The following is a 22527-nucleotide window of genomic DNA, read 5'->3' as shown; positions in this document are numbered from 1 at the left end:
GCTTTGGTATACTAAAGCTTAAAAGCATTAACAGACTTTCCATATACTCAAGTTTCTCAGATTTGTTTTGTTTTGGTTTTTTATGGATACCTGGAATTAAACACAGGACCTTGCACTTCCCAGGCAGGCACTGTGCCACTGAGCTATATCCCCAGCCCCAAGTTTCTCAAATTTGAATATTCCATTTTGGTTGGTTTTACTAGTGAAAATTCAGTTAGGAAAAAAAAAAAATTATAAAATTATAGATTTAGAAGACTTCTGTGTTTATGTAAAATATTAAATCAGTTATTGTAGAACATGTAAATATTCAGGTTATCAGCCCTGGATAAGGGATATTGCTGTTTTAATTTAAAACATTAAATATTCATTTAATATGAAGACAGCATAATATGCAAGGTCTACATTTTTATATGCAAACAATATTTAGAATTTTTAAACGTGGCTGTCTTCATGGTTCAAAATATTGTAAAAAATAATAGGAAAACTTAAAATTCTGGGCTTTTTTGAGGGGTGTGCTGTAAGACAGGGTCTCGCTATGTAGTTCAGACTGGCCTCAAACTTGCAGTGATCTCCTCCCTCAGCCTTCCGAGTGCTGAGATCTCAGCAATGTGCCACCATACCCAGCTTCTGAGCTTTTTAAAATGACTACTTGAAACCAGGCATGGTTCTCAGGCAGAAAGATTGCCAAGAGTTTGAGGCCAGCCTGGCTACATAGCAAGACCCTGTCTGAGAATACCAGAGAAAGTTGGGCGTGGTGACATGGTGCACACCTGGATTCCCAGCATTCAGAAAATTACTAGTTGAGTAGATGATGGACAGACAGCCACCCTAAACATGCCTGATCTCAGCTGATCTCATGAACTGAGCCGGTTTGGTCCTGGTTATCACTTGGATGGGAAACCACCTGGAATATCGGGCAGTGTAGACTTAAAATTTTTTTTTTAATTAAAGAAGAAAACTGAAAGAAATCATTGTAAGCTACTCCAGAAAATACTATGGAAGTTGAGCCTGGTAATGTATTCCTATAATCCAAGCACTTGGCAGGCTGAGGCAGGAGGATCACCATGATTTCGAGGCCAGCCTAAGCTACAATAGTGAGACTGTGTCTCAAAAAAATACTATGGTAACCCCTTTCCCAACGATTTTATTTTACTAGCACAGGATAGTATACTAGCTTTGTTTTTTGTTTTGTTTTGTTTTTCTTCTGGTATCAGGAATCGAACTCATGACCTTGCCCTTGCCAGGCAGGCACTTTTCCCCTGAGCTAAATCCCCAGCCCCCCCCTTTTTTTTGTCTTTTTGAGACAGGATCTTGCTATGCAGTTCAGGCTGGCCTTGAACTCACTTTGTAGCCCAGACTGGTCTCGAACTTGCAAGGATCCTCCTGCCTCAGCCTCCCAAGTGCTGGGATTACAGGCTTGTGCCACCACGCCCGGCTTTTTTTGTTGTTGTTTTTTTTGGTACTGAAAATCGAACTCAGGACCTTGTGTTTGCCAGGCAGGTGCTTGTGCCACTGAGCTATATCCCCGGCCCACTAGCTTTGTAAAATAACCTTATTATAATGTTTTTATAGAGAGTTACAGTCAAAATTTTAAACTTTATGATTTTCCTAGGTTGTGTGTATGAAAGTATTGATAGAATTTTCAGGTACTTGGGAGGAAAGAAATTATAAGTGGAACTTTTGCATGTTGAAGATTTTTTTTTCTTATTAACTATTATACTCAGATACATAAACTGTACTTATTGAAGCATGCTAATGAACCGTTTGAGGGTGTTTTAACAATTTTTCCCTTTGTAGGCTTGTGTGGTAAAACGTGAATTTAAGAAGGCAGAACAGTTGATTAAACATGCAGTGTATTTGGCACGGTAGGTGATTGTTACTAAATATACCGTTTTAAATTGTTGCTCTACTGTATATTCTAATAGTTTTGTATCTTTTTATAGGGATCATTTTGGACCCAAGCACCCAAAATATTCTGATACATTGCTAGATTATGGGTTTTACTTACTCAATGTAGATAATATCTGTCAGTCTGTTGCAATTTATCAGGTATGTTAATGGTTACCCTTTTTTTTTTTCTTTCAACCTAAATTGATTTGTTGACCTGTATTTGTTTGTGATATATAAACCACTATCTAAAAATAACTCTTTGAGCCCTCCCCCTCCAATAAGGCACACCATCATTTTACTAAGTATTACTTGGAAGGCTTCAAAAATAATGCCTTAGAAATTAAAGAGAGTAAGTGAGGAACGGAATTATGGGTTGTGGGCCCCTATTTGAGAAGTTTTCTCTCTTTCATTTGCCCAAGTAATGGATTGTTTTTGTGGTTGGTTTAACAAGTATCAATGTAGCTGCCTTTTTACCAGCCAGGGCTGATAGCAATAATTTTAGGCCCAATCATAGTCATTCGCAGGTAAATGATGACTGTTCCCTGGCTGCAGACAAGGTAGCCTTGCGTTTACGTTCACTTTGGGGAGGACCTAGAGAAAACACTGACGTGACTCTGACGAGAAGGGCCTGATGGTTAGTAAGCTGTTGCCTTTTTAAATCCTCCCCACTCTTCGTGAAGGTTGTCTGCTTGACTCTTGTCTTCTGTGACTTAAATACAGCAGGATTTTCTGGCTTGAAAACTTATGGCTTTGGGTATATGAATTATTAGACTGTTTAATTTAAATGAAGTAAGCAGGGAGTGGTAGCGCATACCTATAATTCCAGCAACTCAGGAGGCTGAGGCAGGAGGATTGTTGCAAGTTCAAGACCAGCCTAGGCTACAAAGTGAGCTCAAGGCCAGCCTGAACTGCATAGTGAGACCCTGTCCCAGAAAGGCAAATAATAATAATAATAATATAATAATGATAATAATAATAATTTAAATGAAGGGATATTGTCTGAAGGTTGACAGTATTATTAAATACCTTTGTGATTCTTTCAGGCAGCCCTTGACATTCGACAGTCAGTGTTTGGTGGCAAAAATATCCACGTAGCAACAGCTCATGAAGACTTGGCTTACTCTTCTTATGTTCACCAGTATAGCTCTGGGAAGTTTGACAATGCGTTGTAAGTGCCACGTTCTTGTTCAGTGTAGGATTTTTTGTTGTTGTTGTTGTTGTTGGTACCGGGAATCAAACTCCGAACCTTGCGCTTGCCAGGCAGGCACTTGTACTGCTGAGCCATACCCCTGGCCCTGTGTTCAGTGTAGGATTAAATGCTGCTTTTGTTTGTGTTTGGTTCCTTATTACAGTAGTATATAATGTACTTTATATATATCAAATTGGTCTTTCTAGAGCTTTAAGCAGATGCCTAAACATAATCATACTAATTTATAAGCTATTCATTTAGACATTATGTAGTTTAATATTGAGACTTGTATATTTCTGTATAGAATATGACTCATTCAGTAATTTTTCTTTGAGTAATACAGTGACTTCTGGCTAAATGAGGGGCTTAAAAATCTAAAAATAGCTGGGAGTGGAAGGGCATGCCTATAATCCTAATACTGTGAGGAGGCTGAAGCAGGAGGATCTCAAGTTTGAACAGCCTAGACTTAACAAGACCCTGTCTGAAGACAAAAAAAAAAAAAAAGGCTGGGGAAAGTGCAAAGTCCCTGGGTTTAATTCCCATTACTGATAAAAACTTCTTGCTCAAAACATGTAAAAATATAAACCATTGTCTCTCTTATATGTGTAGGTGATCTTGTAAGAGTAAGGAGAAATCCCTAACAACTAATAATAGCATGGAATCCAAAGGCAGGAACTGTCGTCTAAGTAGTCTGGGGGTGGTAGGAAAGCTTACAGGTTTTTATAACCTTGACTGTACAATGATAATACTGGGTTTATGAAGCATTAACCTGTAGGAGATTATGAGTTAGGACCCTCACACAAAGCCAAGATCAAGGCAATGCCCTTAGGAAAAAAAAACAGACTGAGGTACGGAAAAGTGTCCGTTGTCAGAGATGACAAGGAAACTGCATGGGAGCTTGGGCTCAAATTAACAAAAAAAGGGAGGCCTCAAAGAAGAACGTGAACCTATAGAACTCTACTCCACTGGAGTCTGGGCTCGTATCTGCGTAAACCCATAAACAGAAAAAAAATTTTTTTTTTGAGGCAGGGTCTCCACTATGCAGTTCGAGATGGCCTTAAACTCACTTTGTGGCCCAGGCTGGCCTCAAACTCATAGCAATCCTTCTGCCTCAGCCTCCTGAGTGCTGGGATTACAGGCATGCGCCACCACGCCCAGTCTTAGTTTCTTTTGAAGTGATGAAAATATAAAATTGATTGTGGTGGTAGCTGTATTACTGTGGATATGCTAAAAATCATTGAGTTCTATACTTTCGGTAGCATTATATGGTAGACAGTGAAGTTTTTTTTTTAATGCTTAATGATATACAACTAGAAATGCCAGACTGCATCTATCTGTGTTGCAGATTTCATGCTGAAAGAGCTATTGGTATCATCACCCACATCCTACCTGAAGATCATCTTCTTTTGGCTTCTTCAAAGAGGGTGAAAGGTACCCTTTGTGATCTAGTCTCAGATGATTTGAAATTGATGATGATATATAGCAGAAAACAGGGGTATTTATTTTCTCACATGTGGTAGGGCTTAACTATATCCATTACTAAAGTAGCCAGTTCTCTGCACTCCACTTCAGGGTTTCCAGTGGTTCTTAAGGAAAGATTGCTTACTTTGCTCCTGTGATGTTGTGAATGTGCCTTATTTTTTCTTTTGTCTTTCATTCTTTCATGCATGCACTAATTTCTTTTGAGACCTGGAGGAATTAACACAAGTGATTCCATAGTGACATGAGTAGAGCCCCGAAGATGCACTTCTACTTTGAGGTTTATGCAGAATTCTTAAATTGAGCTTCAGGTTACCATGCGTTTGAAGGCTCTTGACAAATAGTTTTTCTTACAGTTGCCTCCACTGCTCTTCGATTTGATGTATTTTACTCACAAGTGGTTCATCCTTACGGTAGTTTCGTGCATGTTAGATAAGTTTTACACTTTAATTCTGGATGGAGTTTTTTCTACCTCTATGTTGACAGTTAAGTTATACAAGTAATAGGTGATCAAGTTTAAAAAAACTTATATAAAAAGGAGGAAAAATAAAGTTATTTGAGCTCTTCTGTTTCGAGTCAACATTTTGATGATTATTATTTTATTTTAGACTTTTTAAATAGGGTAATTAAATGAGTAAAAATTTTGTTAGTTTTTAAGCTTTTTTTTACTAACAGGAACATTTTTCCATTTTGATACATGTAGATAATTACCTTTTTTTCTAATGTATTTAACCTAATCTCTGTTATTGGACCTTTGTATTGTTTTCTAACTTTCAAAAACTACTTAATGCTTTTTAATTCTTCAGAATTGCCACAATGTTGTAAATCTCTTTTATCCACCTTTGTGCACATTGACAGTTTTCTAGGAAACGAAATTGTCTGGTTAAAAAAAATTTTTTTTTTTTGGGTGCCGGGGACCAAACCCAAGGAGGCCTTGCACATGCAAGGCAAGAACTCTACCGCCGAGCCACATCCCCAGCCCCAGAATATGTATACTCTTAACAATTTAGATGAAGTTTGAGAGTCTTGAATGTAGCTTTGAAATTTAAATGTTTTCTAACCTGATTTTGTGGATGAAGTAAATAGGAAGAAAGCGGTCTTTTAGTTATGTTTGAGTAAAGGTTGTTTTATAAAGGATGGTTTCAAAATTTTCAAAAGTGCTTAGGTTCTCCTTGACACAGTTTCATAACTGAACATCTTGCCTCTTTCTGACATTCACTTAAAGCGAGGAGTGGTGGCACATGCCTGTAATCCCAACACTCAGGAGGCTGAGGCAGGAGGATCATTGTGAGTTCGAGACCAGCCTGGGCTACAAAGTGAGCTCAAGGCCAGCCTGAACTGCATAGTGAGTCCCTGTCTCAAAAAAGACAAAAAAATTCTCTTTAGCAAAGTATAGCAGTATGTTAAAATAGAAGCTAATGTTCTGTAAAACAACTTGATAATATCGTTTTTCTTAAATTTAAATTCGTTATACTGTACAAAATACAATGACTCCCCCAAAAGTATACTGTGTATTAAAGTAGAATATTTTGGCAGGTGTAGTGGTGCATGCCTATAATCCCAGCACTTGAGAGGCTGAGGCAGGAGGATCACTGCACATTTGAGGCCAGTCTGGGCTACATAATGAGTTCAAAGCCCCTGTAAATGTCCTGAGACCCTGTCTCAAAATAAATAGAATATTTTGATCTTGACCGTTTCTAAACCATAATCACATATATTCAATAAATATATTTAATTTTCAACTAGGTGTTCTGATTGGCTTGGAAAATGGCTTAAAGGTATACTAATTTGTTGCTTTCTTTATTCAGCACTTATTTTGGAGGAGATTGCAATTGACTGTCATAATAAGGAAACCGAACAGAGGCTGCTTCAAGAAGCTCACGATTTGCATCTGTCTTCACTCCAGCTAGCTAAAAAGGCTTTTGGGGAGTTTAATGTACAGACCGCAAAACACTATGGGAACCTTGGAAGGCTTTATCAGTCAATGAGGAAATTCAAGGTAGAAACCTGTTTCACATTTTTCTCTTGCTAAATAAATCATGAATCATAAATTTTTAGTAATTTTAATAATATGTGTTCATTATACTCCTACCTTATTCCATCAAGGAAGTGATAAAACAGCTAGTATAAAACAACATAAAATATATACATGTAATATACATAAATTCATAATATATTATTTATTCTGTTAGATAAGAGTTATCAAATCTGTAGAAGATAAAGTATGTCTGTAGAAATTAACACCTTAACAAGGTCCGATTAAAGTTTTGGAATTTGTCTTAATTTCTTCTAACAGTTTTAATTTTTTCCTGTTAACTTCTTCTAACAGTCTTATTACTCAAGTAAGTCTTCACATTGCTTTTGGTCGAGGACATTATTACTGTCATCACCTGATCGTATGTTCTTTACCTATTACCTCTGGCATCCACAAACTCTCTTCGACATTTAGAAGACTCTTGTTCATTGGGTAAAAGTTGTTGGCATAAGAAAAAATATAATCTAAAAAAAAGAAAAGAAAAAGTATAATCTAGTGATTGATTTGGTGTAATTATTTTTCAGGAAGCTGAAGAAATGCACATCAAAGCAATTCAAATTAAAGAACAACTTCTTGGTCAGGAAGATTATGAAGTAGCCCTTTCAGTGGGACATCTGGCTTCTTTGTATAATTATGACATGAATCAGTATGAAAATGCAGAGAAACTTTATTTGCGATCCATAGCAATTGGTATGTTTTCTTTACATTTTCTCAGTTGATTAGAGATCAACATGTCTTAAAGGTCGTATAAAGGTAGTTTTCTAATGAGACACAGATGACTTTAGATCTGCAAAAGGTACCCAGAAACATCCAAAAATCATCTGGAGCAGTTTTGCTAAAGGTGCCTTTTCTATATTAAAGTCAGCAGTGAGCGGCGTGGCACTAGGTGTCAGGTGTCGGCAAAAGTGGTTATTTTCAGCTGTTCGTCCAGTTACTGTCCCTGCCTTCCACTGCTTTCTTCTGATTGTAGTGTAGATCGAGGTTTGCTGGACTTTTTCTCTGACACAGTACCACAGATTGAACCCAGGGCTTTCACAACAGTATACATTCCCTGCTCTGTGCCGAGTGCACCCCACCCCCACCCTTCCATTCTGTGGCAGGAGCTCAGTAAGTTGCCCAGGCCGGACCTGAACTTGCAGTCCTGCTACCTCAGCTTCACAGAGTGCTGGGGTTACAGGTGCTCACCACTACACCTGCCCTGTGTCTGACTTCTTTCTAGTGAACGTTAACTATAAAACCCATGTCACTGCCACTTGTTAATTTCCAATATTCCATAGTATGTTACTATATTAGTGTGTCTCTCTTAATGGGTGTATAGAACATTTCAATTGTTTCCATGTCAGGGTATTATAAAATAAGATACCATGGCCATCATCTTACAGAGGTCTGTTAAACCTTTTGCCTGTTTTTATAGGAGATGATTTTATCATTTGTTTACTGACTTATGGAAATGCTTTATGTACTGTAGAGTGTTACAGATACCTTCTCTCATTCCAGTACTTATTTTCTAATAGGACCTTTTCTAGGGAACAGAAATCCTTGATTTTAATGTAATTAAATGTATTGATTTTTTTTCTTTTGTGGTTAGCACTTCTGTATTCATTTTTGAGAATCTTTTTCTACCCCAGAGTCATGAAGATACTCCTCCAGAAGTTTATCTTTTCGAAACTTTGTTTAACCATACACATTTAGATCTACAGTCACATTTCCTTTTTTTCCATATGAATATACAGTTGACCCCGGACCATTTTTGGGGAAGACTGTTTTTCTCCCTGTCTTGCACTTAGTCATAAATCATGTATTCATATATATGTGGGTGTCTCCCACTAGCTGTAATATGCTGACTTACTTAGTCCTAAGTGCACGTAATTTCAAAATTGCTAACCCATATGTCTCTGAAAAACAAACCTACTACTTAGAGTCCAATATTTGTTTACAATAATCTTTGTCTTTAGCCTGAAAGTTGTATGTATCCGTGTTGGTCAGAAGTACTACAGGTGAAATTATCTCCCAGCCTCCTCTCCCTTCAATGTGGTTATATTATTTACTGGAGAGGTAATTAGATTCATTTGTTTATTATATTATATTTTGCTCCCTCCATTTTTTTTTTTTTTTTTAAATAAGTTCTCGCTATATAATTCTGGCTGGCCCTGAGCTCACTGGCCCAGGCTGATCTCAGACTCACGGTGATCCTCCTGCCTCTGGCTCCCAAGTGCTGGGATTACAGGTGGTGGCCCTATGCCCGGCTGTAAATTGTTTTTCGAATATGTGAAATGCTGATATTTTCAGATCCACAGCTAGAGCCAGGCATGGTAGCACATATCTGTACTGCAAGCACTTGGGAAGCTGAGCCAGGAGGGTTTGCTGAGTGTGAGGCCAGCCTTGGGTATGTAGTAAGTTCAAAGCTGGCTTGGACTACATAGTGAGACCCTGTCTCAAAAAAAAAAAAAAATTCACGACCAGCCTGGGCTACATAGTGACTTTGAGGCCAGCCTGAATCTCAGAAAAACAAAAACGTCATAGTTTCTCTTAAAACCATGAAATTTTATAATTCTGTTTTAGTATAGCCCAAATTTAAAGTCTTAGAGGTAGTTCCCAGGTGTGAATGGGTTAAGAGGTGCTGATACAAGAATATGTTCTCTTATGCCAGCCTATTTAAAAAAATTAAACTTGTGTTTGTGTTGAAATAATACTGCTTGTAGCCAGGGATAGTGGTGCATGCCTGTAATCCTAGCACTCAGGAAGCTGAGGCGGGAAAATCACCATGAGTTCGAAGCTAGCCTAGACTACATAGTAAGCTCAAGGCCAGCCGGAACCACATAGCAAGACCCTGTCTCCAAAACAATAGGGGGAAAAAAAAAAAAAACAGTAAAATAACTGCTTCTTATTTCAGTACTTGAACTTTGTTTTTTCCTTTGATCACTTCCAGGGAAGAAACTTTTTGGTGAAGGCTACAGTGGACTAGAATATGATTACCGAGGTCTCATTAAACTTTACAACTCCATTGGAAATTATGAGAAAGTGTTTGAATATCACAATGTTCTGTCTAACTGGAACCGGTTGCGGGACCGGCAGTACTCGGTGACCGATGCTCTCGAGGACGTGAACACCAGCCCCCAGTCCACTGAAGAAGTGGTGCAGTCCTTCCTAATATCTCAGAGTGTCGAGGGACCAAGCTGCTGAGGGGCCACCTCAGCTAACCAATTACCTTTTCCCAGATTCCGGGGAATTCATACTGTGAAATCAAAACCATGTTGTTTTTGAGGGCTGGAATTCGCATTGAAACACTGGTCCAGTCCACTGAAGACCCTGTTTTGGGTCATGCCTATCTTGCAGAGTGTCCGTAGAATAAGCATATATTCAGTTATATTCCGCATGTACCGCATGTATAAGTAGTCTGGCCCACATTTTCAACCTAGTAGAACAAACAACAGGAGAATCTTTTTTTTCCCTTTTATTTTTTCTTTTTAAAAAAATAATTCATTTTGCAGTAAGCCTGAAAGAAAAAAAAGAACCCCTAAATAAAACTATTTAAGAGTTTAAAAGAGTTGCATTCTTATTATGTAAGGATGGTTTTAACAACTTTTTAACATATAATTCTTCCATGTGGAGGTATTCAATACTGTATTGTAAAGCAATTTTATGGGGAAGATCTTTATATGCAGTATAAAAAAGTTAACACAAGTACTAATAAAAGAGGGGCATCCTAACTTGTGTTTGACCACCTTACCCAGAGAAGTGGGTCTAACACTCCAGAGCTCTATCACGAGGGAAGGGCTGTCAGGTTCGTCTGAACTGGACCAGTGTTGATCTGTAAGTAACAGAATATCTGTTTCTGTGTTTGGTACAACAATGCAAGATGCTCTAATAGCATTTGCTGACAGGACCAGGAAAAACCTTAAAAAGGACCAGCCTAACATAGAAGGTGGTTATTTGGACCAGAGGCTCTAGATGATGATTTTAGCCCCTGCATACATCTTTATCAGTAGCATGATTTCGTTTAGCTGTATAATGAAGAAGGGCAATGCAGAGAATGGTATCGATACGATAGATGCCAGGCTAGGGAAGGTTGGCGGTTTCAGTGGCGTATCTTCAGTCGCGGTGCGCAGATGGCAGTGCTGTGACAAGCTGGTACAAATACCTGCTGCGGCCGCCACCCTCGTGTTCAGTGTTGCCCTAAAACACATGCCATTAATAGGCGCGTCGGCTAGAGTTGGAAGATAGCTCGTGTCAGATGGCAATTTTAGATCACTACATGTCTTTTGGGGTAACGGAAAACGAATGCCCAAAAATAAAGTCTTCTTAGAAAATTCTTCATTTTTATGATAAATAACAGAAAAACTGAGTCATTGTATTTGAAGTCCAGGGATCAAATGGAAAGATCCCCTAATGATATGTCTATTTCACTGATTTGTTTATTTGGTTTTGATTTTCTTCTTTTTTTAAGCCAGTGGGTTATTTAACGTTGAGGTAATGTTCCAGTTGAATAAGTTGTGACATGTAGCAAACCAAGAAACAAAAAGGTCTTTTGCTGTTACCTCAATTCTTATGATAGTGGCCCTTATGATAGTCTGGTGCCTCTAGAGTTAAGAATCTGAGTTTCTCCCCTATTTTCAGGGGTTCGTGATTGGCTGTTAGAGGTACTGCTCCTGGCTAGTACTTGGAGTAGTCTGCGGGTGAGTGGATGTGTGTTGAATTTTGGTTTTCTTTTAACATGAACACGGGGTGAGAGGCGGGAAGGAAATCTAACCTATCTGTCACAGGGTACAGAAGAATTAATGGGAGATTCCAAATTTTAAATACTTTCTGAACTTCGCAACTTTCGACCCTGCTCGGAATTGCCGTTTGTAGTCTTGTGAGGAGTTGGTGCTCTTAGGTCCCCAGGAGGTGATTTGCTGGGGGCTGGACTGAAAGAAGTGAAGCTAGCCCACACCCCAAAATGGTAACGTTGTGAGTTGGAAGCCTGGGTGTATTCCTCAGGTTGAACTATTTCTTGATAAGTTCAGGAAACAGTAAATTGGCACACCTGCAATTTCTGAAGCTCTTCCCCTCCGAGTTAATTACAGCCTAATGCCAAGAGTCACCCTTTATTACTTACCAAATAGTAATCTGTGTGACTGGGGACGAATATTTTAAGTTACTCAGCTCTGTCCTCATGGGTCTATGTATTTAATACCTCCAAAGATATTTTCAGGATAGGCTTTGTACCCTTTTTGGTTATTTAGAGTCCTGTGGTATGTTTGTGGTATAGGAATGTCATGATAAATTGTTTTTCAATAAATATTTTGAAACTTGTGTTTCCACATGAAGTTTTTTATTTTTTTAAATGTTTCGGTTTTGTGCATATACACTATTTCCTAGGATAAAATCAAGCAAATGACTTGAGGCCTCAAAACTCAGCTTGAACGCAGCTTAGCTCACACTCTGATAAAGTAATGCGATATTTAGAAGCCTAGGATCTTGGGGGTGATGTCAAGTGGCAGACAGTTTTTTTCTTTTCTTCGTTTGTTTTCAAATGTTATTATTGACGTTTCTCCTTTTACCGCTGCTTTAATGTAGTTCCTCTATATCCATAAATGTTGGTGTAATGCCTGCACTCTGGCTAAGAAAACATTTGTCTTAAGAAAAAAAAAAAAAAAAAAAAAAGTTGCTGTCTTACGGTTAGGCGATGACTCAGCATTATTTCTGATTCTAATGAAAAATAGTACACGAACTTAAGTGCAGGATTTATTCCTTTAGTAAGGATGTTTGGGGTAAGAAAGGTGAATGCCATATAATTTATGACTTTTTAAAAAAACTAAGGATAAAGTTTACCTCACAGTAACCAGTAGCTTGTACAGATTTTTTTATATATGTGAATGGTTGTGTGTTAGGATGCCCTGGCCAATTTAAAAAGATTTTTTGGAGGTTTAGTGACATAATGTTAAACGCAGGCCTTTGGTCTCATCCTTCCCTGACTTCTCTTCTATCCAATCTTTTTCCTAAACTGTGGTGCTGCTCAAATTGGGAGCATCAGGGAGCTGTCTCGCTCCTGCCGCCGTGGGTGGCCGGTCCCTCGGATTGTGTGTAGTAGAGCAAGTGGAGTTTTTCACAGCATAATCTTTGTACCCCTCCGCAAGCTGACTTTGCCCAGAGGATTAGAACCCATCTTACCCATCAACTCTCTTCTTTGGTTAAAAATGAACTCACTATTACTCTGTAGTAACCCTTGTCCAGGTATTCTTGCATTGTGATGAAGACCTTCGTTGCTAGCCTGTTAAGAGTTCGTAATCTTGTAAAAATTAAGTATAAAAAGCTGAGTACGGCGGCACGCATCTGTAGTCTCAGTCACTCAGGAGGCTGAGGCAGGAGGATCACTTGAGCCCACAAGTTGAAGACCAACCTGGGCAGCATAGCAAGACGCCCCATCTCAAAAATACTAAGTGTAGCAGATGCATTCTTAGAGGTAGTGAGAGTGCCATTGGGCTGCTCTTGGTAGTGCGAGCAGAAAGCTGATTGGTTAACACAAGCCTAAAACATGGTTGAAGCTTCTGGCCGAGGCTACAAATGGATAGAATGATGTACTAAATAACAGGACTTGTTAACTGCCACTTTTTTTTGTTTTTGTTTTTTTTCCCCCAGCATTCCTAGCCTTCCTGTTTCTAAACTTCTTTTTTTGTGTAGCAAAATTACTACTGGAAAAATACTTACAAGTACTAATCTTTCGAAGAGTTCTATTTTTGCTTTTAAAAGTTGAGTGCATATTCCACCTCCAGTTACCAGGAGTTTTTAAAAAAATAAGACATTTAGATTAATCTCCAGCTTGAACACTAGTAGTAGTCCACAAATCTCAGGAACGTTTTAGGCAGAAAACTGGCTTTACCCCGTCGAGGATCTGAAGGAGCAGTGTGCTTAGGGTTTATTAAATAATACTGTTCTTACTTGCAATCCTAGGTATCTAGCATGAGTGGCCTTAGTGAGTTTGTTGAAGTGCACATGTTTTTTCAAGAGTAAAATTTAAGATTAAATATTTACGCTATATATAGATATCTAGAAAACTTGGTCTGTGGTGCACAGTTGTGTTGGATCACTAAATAATCATTGCAGGTACCATTTGTGTAACATGACTCACATCTGTATATTCCTTTTCTGGGGAGGTATGTTGCCATGGTAACTAAAACTTTCAATGTAGTTCGACTTTTATGATGTGAATGAATGCTACATTTTATTAAATATTACCAGGTCAGTACTATTTTTCTACTTTATGAAGCAACAGGGGATTTTAGTTTAATAGGCTCAAAATAAAAAGCTCTGAATGGAGTAATTAAAAACAAATCACTGACATTCTTTACATGAAAATCCCCACTACTAGTGCCACAGTAATTTCTATGGAAATATCTGAGGTCGTTCATAGGTTTTTGAAGACAGCTCATTGTGTCAAATGACCTTTCATACCACTCTCACTGACTTGTAGCGGCCACCATTACTTGTAACTATTAAACCATACTAAGTATGTTTGTAACCAGCATTGTGATATATTCTGTACTTGTATTGCTAAAAATGAATTATTGATCTAATAAATATAGTGTTCCTGCATTCAGAGTGGATCTGTTTCTGATTTGGTTGCGACTGCTTCGGGTTGGGACTCTGGGTTACACTTTACGGACTGTGTTTTTGGTTTTGGCACCGGGAATCGAACTCCGGACCTTGCGCTTGCAAGGCAGGCGCTGTGCCACTGAGCTATGTCCCCGGCCTGGACTGTTTGTAGTAGAGAGCGTGAGAGGAACTGTTGGGGACAACAAACGTGCGCGTGTTGAGGAAACTTACCGCTGTGCGGCGGAGGCGCGCGTGTTGAGGGCCTCGAGCGGGTGCTGCGGGCGCGGTGGAAACAGCCGCACTGCAGGAGCGCAAGAGGCGTTCTCGGTCAGCAAAGCGCAGGTCCCGCTCTCTGCCCAAGCCTTCCTGCTCCCCGCGCGGAGGCGGTGGCGAGAGGGGCCCCCGCAGAGCTTGCAGGAACAGCAGGGGCAGCGGAGGGACGCTGGGTTCGGGTTTCAGGTCCAGCTCTGCCTCTGAGCTGCAGGGGTCCGGGTTACATCTTTATCACCCTCTGTGTGTTTTCCTCGTGTCGGGGTGGGGGTAGGATTCAAAAAGTCTGCACCGTGATACAGCGTGAGTCTTACACATGCAAAAGACAGGAAATGCAGCCACCTTTTAAAAGATTACAAAGAATGTTTTAGACAAAAATCTCAGACCTTGATTGGCTTCATAGCCGTTTTCTTTTTCATCTCCAAGGCTTTGACCCTTTGAACATGCTGTTCCCTCTCTTATGTTGATTGCTATTTCCTGGGGAGTCTTCAAGCAAAGACCAAAAGAAGCCTTTAAAGTTTAAATTTCCACTTCTTGGTACTAATGCAACACTTTATGTAAAGCTTTGTTAAAGTGATCCCCATAGTCATACAGCGTATAGTGTTAAGACTGGGGTGTAGCCCTGTGGTCGTGTTTGCCTCATCCATACGCGGCCCTGGATTCGAATCCCCCACACGACCAAAACAAAATCCATCTTACAAACCAATTGGTCATTGATTTAACAGAGGTAACATTGAGTCCATCCTGTGACAGATACTGTCCAGAGGTGTCGGCTCCCAGGCCCGGTGGTGTATGCCTGCAGTCCCGGCGACTTGGGGGGCTAACCAGGAGGATGGAAAGTTTGAGGCCAGCTTAGACAACACAGTGGGACCCTCTCTTAAAAAAAAGTAAAAAAATGTTTTTTCTAAATTGTGTTAGCAAATCACAACCAGGTACTTTAAATATTTCTCCCTATACTTAGAAAATTCAAGACAAGACTGAGTATAGCTCAGTAACAAACCATATAGCCCTTGTCCAACCGTCAGCACCAAAACGGACAGACAAAGAAGCCATCTCTTTGACTATTGCAGCCCTGGGGCAGAGCTTGATACTGTAGCGCAGCACCGGAATGCAGAGGGACCTGTACCCTGCCGAAGATCACCCGAGGAACACCTTAAGACAAGCATTTGCAAGGGTGTAGAGAGGGTTTGCTGCTGTGATTCTAGTTGAAACCACAGAGCATAAAGATTGGTGGGTATAGGCTGGGTGTGGTGGCGCACGCCTGTAATCCCAGCACTAGGGAGACTGAGGCAGGAGGACCATTGCAAGTTCGAGACCAGCCCGGCCTACAAAGTGAGCTCAAGGCCAGCCTGAACTGCATAGCGAGACCCTATCTCAAAAAAGAGCCCACACACACACACACAAAAAGAAAAAAAAACTGAGAGGGAGCTGGGGATATAGCTCAGTGCCACAAGCACCTGCCTGGGAAGTGCAAGGTCCTGAGTTCGATTCCTGCTAATGAAACAAAACAAAAAAACCTGAGAGGATTATATTAGACCAAGGACTTCAGAGTCCGGACAAAGTGCCTTTTACTAGCTTGGAGCCTGGCCAAATATGCCTTTTCTGAGTGGCTCATCCTCATCAACCAAGGTGGCCGTTAACCTGTCTCCTGGATGATGAAGATTAAGAGTTGTCTGGGCCAGGGATTTAGCTCAGCGGCTCAGTGGCACAGCACCTGCCTGGCAAGCGCGAGGTCGTGAGTTCGATTCCCGGTATCGGGGAAAAAAAAAAAGGTGTTGTCGATGTAGTTCAGTGGTACACCATTGCAACATGTGATGTGCATGGCCCTTGGTTCCCTCCCCAGCACTGCAGAACAAAACAAAATGAATGCAGTGCCTGCATCAGAAGTAGGCCCATTACCTGTACTAGTTCCTTCCCTCACAAGGCAAGAGGAGACTCACAGCACGGCACAGGAGGATGCGCTGTGTGGGTAAATGAGCCCACCTGCCGAGAGGGCCGCTAATACTCAGCTGGTCCCGAGAACCCAGCAATCACTAAGGCTTTGGTAAGAAGTGGGCTGCTGGCTCTTCGGTTTCAGGTCAGGTCTGTGGAGGGTTAGGTCGGGTTAGATGGATCATCTTTTTGGAAGGTTGGTCCTCACGACAGAAAAGTCACTTCACCCAAGTCGGTACTCAGTGACAGATGCCACTAAGAAAAATAGGAGTATTCAAATAAGAAGTTGGGGCCTGGCGTGGTGGTGCACTCCTGTAATCCCAGCACTCGGGAGGCTGAGGCAGGAGGATCGTTGTGAGTTCAAGACCAGCCTGGGCTACAAAGTGAGCTCAAGGCCAGCCTGAACTGCATAGAGAGACCCTGTCTCAAAAAGAAAAACAAACAAACCAACCAACCAACAAAAACTTGGTAGAGGCAGCGGAACAAAGCTAGCCAAACATTTCTGGGAAGCTTCTCAAAACTAACAGGCAGGGCTGGGCGTGGTGTCTGTGATCCCACCATTCGGGAGGCTGAGACAGGAGGATGGCTGCAAGTTCAAGGCCAACCTGAACTGCGTAGTGAGACCCTGTGTCAAAAATCAAAACAAAACTCCAAGTAAATAAATGCAAACAGGTGGAGACTTCCCCTGAGCAAAGAAAGCTTATTCAGAGCACTTAGCTCAGAGAGTTTGCTGATGAGCCGCTCTTCATGCAAGGGACAGGCGATGCCTGCAGCCGGGCGGGAGGGTCAAGCATTGCATCTGGCAGGGCGCTCTCGAGGGAGCCTGTGGCACCCGGCCCTTACATTGGCTCCGTTTTCCCTACTGTGAGCACTTCTCTGGTGACCGCCCTTGGGTCTACAGCCTTGCCTCTCATCTCATTCTGTGTTTTGTTTTACTTTTTTGCAAATCTCCTTATTGCCCGGCTTGACCTCAGGCAGCCGCACTCCATTGTTTGCTTCTGCGCTGCCACCTCACAGGGCAGGTCACGTGGCCCCCGAAAGCTCTTGAAACAGACCGGCAAAAGGCAGCTAATATCTTCGAATGACGAGGAACACAGTCCTGACCTCACACAGCGCCTGCCATCTCTTCCTGGATTTCCTCTTGTTAGAACTGAGATGGTAGCAAGTCTTCATAGACTACAAGCTACAAAGATTAATGTTGCAGATCTTTTATCTGATAAAAATTCGCACTGCGGAGGCCCCACATTTCTTTTAAGCTTTTTTTTTTTCTTTTGTAGTGGTGCCTCTCGTCGTCTTCACAGCCTGTTTCTGCTGGCGGGTGAACTCCAGACTTCAAGCGCCTCCTTCCCACTGGGCTCTGTAGGGTTTATTTTCCAGTGCCAATGTGATAAAGAAAATACAGTCTTGGGCTGGGGATATAGCTCAGTGGCACAGCGCCTGCCTGGCAAGCGCAAGGTCGTGAGTTCAATTCCCGGTACCGGGAAAAAAACCGAAAGAAAAGAAACCACAGTCTCATTCTCTCTCTCTCTTTCTCTTTTTAATGGTACCGGGAATCGAACTCAGGACCTTGCACTTACCAGGCAGGCGCTGTGCCTCTGAGCTGTTTCCCCGGCCCTACAGTCTCATTCTCTTGCAGTGCTTGGCTTACTCCTGAGGTTGAACACTTCTGGTCTGTGCCGGGCTTTCCGGTGGGACCAGGAACCTCCCGCCTGTACACAATGCCCCCGTGTCAGTCTCGTTTCTCGCTGGCTCCGCCACGCCTGCGGCGCTCCTCTGGAATCATAGAAAGTCCCTGAAGTGCCAAGTGTGCTTGGACTCACACTCCGCATTACCTCTCCTACTCAGAGAAAAGACCCTGTGGCCAAGGATATAGGTCGGTGGCATAAGCACCTGCCTGGCAAGGGCAAGACCCTGAGTTCAATTCCTGATGCCCAAGGGAAAAAAAAAGAAAAGACCCTGAGCAAAGTCTGTGCTGGGGTTAAACTTCAAGAACAAACCTAAAGACTGCCCTCTGGTTTGAACCAGGAGTATTACAGCTTTTAGAAATGAGTGATTCAAGGGCTGGGGATTTTTAGCTTAGCGGCACAGCGCCTGCCTGGCAAGTGCAAGGTCATGAGTTCCATTCCCGGTACCGGAAGAAAAGACAAACAAAACCAACAAAAAAGGAATGAGTGATTCACACCTGTAATCCCAGCACTCGGGAGGCTGATGTAGGAGGATTGCTATGAGTTCGAGGCCAGCCTGGGCTACAAACTGAGTTCAAGGCCAGCCTCAACTGCATAGTGAAACCCTATCTCAAAAAGACAAAAAAGAGAAGGAAAGAAAGAAAGTGATTTAAGGCCAGCCTGGACTACATAGCAAGACCCTGCCTTAAAAAAAAAAAAAAAAAGCATGATGCCAGCACCTGGGAGGCTGAGGCAGGACGATCACAGTGACTTTGAGGCCAGCCTGCACTACATAGCAAAACCCTTTCTTCTTTTTTGTACTGAGAAACTCAGGACCTTGTGCTTACCAGGCAGGTGCTGTGCTGCTGAGCTATATCCCCAGCCCAAGACCCTCTCTTAAAAAAAACAAACAAAAAAAAAGTAAAGCAATTGCTTGACTAATTATTTGGCATTTTCTATTATGAAAATTTTCAAGCAGATGTAAAGCAGAGAAACTATTGCCAGGACTGGTTTGAAGCCCTCATCTGGCTTATGAACACGTGACCACTCATGCCATGATCACTGTCCTGTCTCCCACACAACTCGCCTCTGCCCACTGCCGCTGGTTTATTTTGAATCGAAACCCAGTTATCACCTATTATTTTGTTCGCAAATAATTCAGTGTTTATGTCTAAAACATAATGACACTGGGCATGGTGGTGCACACCTGTAATCCCAGCACTTGGGAGGCTGAGGCAGGAGGATCATTGCAAGTTCGAGACCAGCCTGGGCTACAAAGAGAGCTCAAGGCCAGCCTGAACTGCATAGCGAGACCCTGCCTCAAAAAGACAAAAAATTAAAAAATTAAAAATAAGTATATATATGTATATGTAAACCACAATGTAAGCACACCTATAAAAACTAACAAATATCCTTTTATGTTAACAAATACTTAAGTGGTATTCAAATTTTCATGATTATTTCATAAATATTTTTGTATAAATGGCTTCATCTAATTAGGATGCAAATATGGTCCTTATTTGATCCTATCTCTTCAGTCTCTTCTGATTTCTAGATTCACTATTCTATTCTGTCTTTTTTTTGTTTTTTGTTTTTTTGTTTGGTAGCGGGAATCGAACTCAGGACCTTGTGCTTGCCAGGCAGGCGCTTGTGCCCCCCGAGCTATATCCCCAGGCCTTTTTTATTTTTTGTGTTTTCTGTTTATTAGGACATGTTTGCAGTATGTAATATTTACATACCCTGTGTGGAGGTGGTGCCTGACACGTCCTAACTCCTTTTCACAACCCCTTCCCTCGACCTCCCTCTGCTCTGCCCCCCTCCTTCCACCTCTTGATGCCCTTCTCATTTGAGAAAGATCTATCTCTCTACTTCTTGTTGTCTCTTTATTTTGCTTTGCTTATACTTTAGATTTTTTATATAAGAGAAGCCGTTTGATACTTAAATTTGTGTGTCTGATTTATTTCACTTAACACTATGATATCAATGTATCCATTTTCCTACAAATGACTCAAGATTCCTTCTTTATGACACAGTAGTACTCCATCGTGTGTAAGTACCACTTGATCCATTTATCTGTTAATAGACCTATAGACCACTTTTGAGGTTTAGCTTTATGAGTTGTACTGCTATAAAAAGGCTGTCCATCTATCACTGTAATATGACGTCTTTAACTTTCAGAGAGCTAGAAAAGGAATAACTGGGTATAGATCTGGGTGTGGTGGCACACACCTGTAATCCCAGTACTGAGGAGGATGAGGCAGGAGGATCATTGTGAGTTTGAGACCAGTCTGGGCCACAAAGTGAGCTCAAGACCAATCTGAATTGCACAGTAAGAACCTATCTCAAAAAAGACAAAAAAAAAAAAAAAAAAAAAAAAAAGGAATAACTGGGTCAAATGGAGTTTCTAGATTTAGTTTTTGTGAGGAATCGCCATACTGTTTTTCACAGTGGTTGCACTAGTTTACATTCCTACCAACAGTATAAAACTGTTCCACTGTGTGTGGTGGAGCACGCCTATAATCCCAGTACTCAGGAGGCTGAGGCAGGAGGATTGTTGCAAGTTTGAGACCAGCCTGGGCTACAAAGTGAGCTCAAGGCCAGCCTGAACTGCATAGCAAGACTCTGTCTCAAAAAGACCCTGTCTCAAAACACACACACACACACATACACACACACACATACACACAGGGTTGCTTTCCCCCTTCCACAGCCTCGCCAGCATTTGTTATTAGTTGGTTTCTTGATGATAGCCGTTCTCTCAGCAGTAAGACAGAATCTCAGTGTTGTTTTAATTTGCATTTCTCTAAAGTCAGCAATATTGAACTCTCCATGTGTTTATTGGGCATCTGTATTACTTCTTCTGTGAAGTGTCTATTCATTTCACTTGCCCATTCTTTGATTGTGTCTTTGATTTGGGGGCATCTTATTTTTTCAAGTTTTCTTTCTTTCCTTTTTTGGTCTTTTTGAGACAGGGTCTCGCTATGCAGTTCAGGCTGGCCTTGAGTCACTTTGTAGCCCAGGCTGGTCTCGAACTCACAGTGATCCTTCTGCCTCAGCCTCCAAGTGCTGGGATTACAGGTGTGCACCACTATGCCCAGCTTTTTTTGAGTTTTCTATGTATTCTAGTTCTACCTGAGAAATAGCTGGCAAAAATTTTTCCAACTTTGTAGGATACCTTTTCACTCTGTTGGTTGTTTCCTTTGCTCCATAGAAGCTTCCTAATTTGACATGATCCCATTTGTTGATTCTTGGTGCTATTTTCTGTGCAACTGGGATTCTATTAAGAAAGTCCTTGCCTATGACTTCAAGAGTTTTACCTATTTTACCTTCCAGCAGTTTAAATGTTTGTTTGTCATAGTTACTCTTCTCATTGCTAAGACAAAATGCCCAACAGCCCAAGTTAAAGGAAGAACCATTTATTTAGCTCACAGTTTATAGAGGTTTCAGTTCATAGTTGGCTGGTTCCAAGGCAGGGTGGCATAGCAGAGGGAAAATAGTTCATGGCAGGCAGAAGGCAAAAAGGCAGCAAGTAACAAAGCAGCAAGAGATGACAGAAACCCTCTTTCTATCCCTTGTATTCTATCCAGGATAGTAGCACTCACACCCAGTGAGTGTGGTCTTCCCATTATCCGCCCCCAGAACCGTGCCGAACCAATCAGTGAACTAATTTAGTAATCACACACCCTTAATCCCACACACCTCCTAGGTCCAGCCACCTCTGAAAAGTCCCACCTATGACTGGCCCACATGAGGCTTTGTGGGTACATCTAGACACAAGCTGTGACACTGTTTTAACATTTGGTTCCTTGCTGAGTGTGGTGATACACACCTGTAATCCCAGCACACGGGAGGCTGAGGCAGGAGATCACCACAAGTTCAAGCCAGCCTAGGCTACAAAGTGAGTTCAGTGCTAGCCTGAGCTGCATAGCGAGACCCTGTCTCAAAAAGACAAAAAAAAAAAAAAAAAAAGAAAAATTTAGTTCCTTGATCCATTTTGGTTTTAGTTTAATAAGCAAGGAGGAATATGGCTCTAGATTCAGTCTTCTGCATGTGGATAGTCAATTTTTATAGGGTTAATAATATCCCTTAGTTACTGTGGGCTGGTTGGGTCCACAATCTCCTGAGTGAGTGTATGTGAAGGCTAAATAAAAAGAGGTAAAGCCGGTTATGGTGATGCACGCCTGAAATCCCAGCACTTGGGAGACTGAAGCAGGAAGATCTCTGAGAGTTCAAGGTCAGCCTGAACTGCATAGCAAGACCCTGTTTCAAAAAGAAAAAAAAGAGGCGCGTGGAATGATTTCAGGCTCCAGGAGGATCAAAACCCTGACACAGAGTTTGAGATTCTCTCAGGGCAAAAGTCTTGACATTCTCTGGGTGGCTCATATTTATTTAGTCATCAAAAGAAGGGAGGGGAGGCTGGGGATTTAGCTCAGCGGCACAGCGCCTGCCTGGTAAGCACAAGGTCATGAGTTCAATTCCCGGTACTGGAAAAA

General features: G+C 41.4%; 1 protein-coding gene across 1 annotated transcript in view; it reads left to right on the top strand.

The window, feature by feature from the left end:
• Appbp2 (amyloid beta precursor protein (cytoplasmic tail) binding protein 2) overlaps nucleotides 1–14168 on the top strand; it is a 68035-nt gene extending 53867 nt beyond the window's left edge. The window contains exons 7-13 of the mRNA XM_005393963.2: nucleotides 1798–1865; nucleotides 1944–2049; nucleotides 2934–3058; nucleotides 4425–4510; nucleotides 6367–6557; nucleotides 7118–7283; nucleotides 9523–14168. Of these exons, the coding sequence (XP_005394020.1) occupies nucleotides 1798–1865; nucleotides 1944–2049; nucleotides 2934–3058; nucleotides 4425–4510; nucleotides 6367–6557; nucleotides 7118–7283; nucleotides 9523–9776 (996 nt within the window). The 3' untranslated portion in view covers nucleotides 9777–14168. The remainder of the gene's footprint in view (nucleotides 1–1797; nucleotides 1866–1943; nucleotides 2050–2933; nucleotides 3059–4424; nucleotides 4511–6366; nucleotides 6558–7117; nucleotides 7284–9522) is intronic.
• The last annotated feature ends 8359 nt before the right edge of the window (nucleotides 14169–22527 follow it).

The sequence above is a fragment of the Chinchilla lanigera genome, unplaced genomic scaffold, assembly GCF_000276665.1.
Source record: "Chinchilla lanigera isolate Chin_1 unplaced genomic scaffold, ChiLan1.0 scaffold00050, whole genome shotgun sequence".
NCBI classification, from domain to species: Eukaryota; Metazoa; Chordata; class Mammalia; order Rodentia; family Chinchillidae; genus Chinchilla; species Chinchilla lanigera.
Note: the sequence above shows the minus strand (reverse complement) of the source record. Positions and strands in the feature narration are given on the sequence as shown.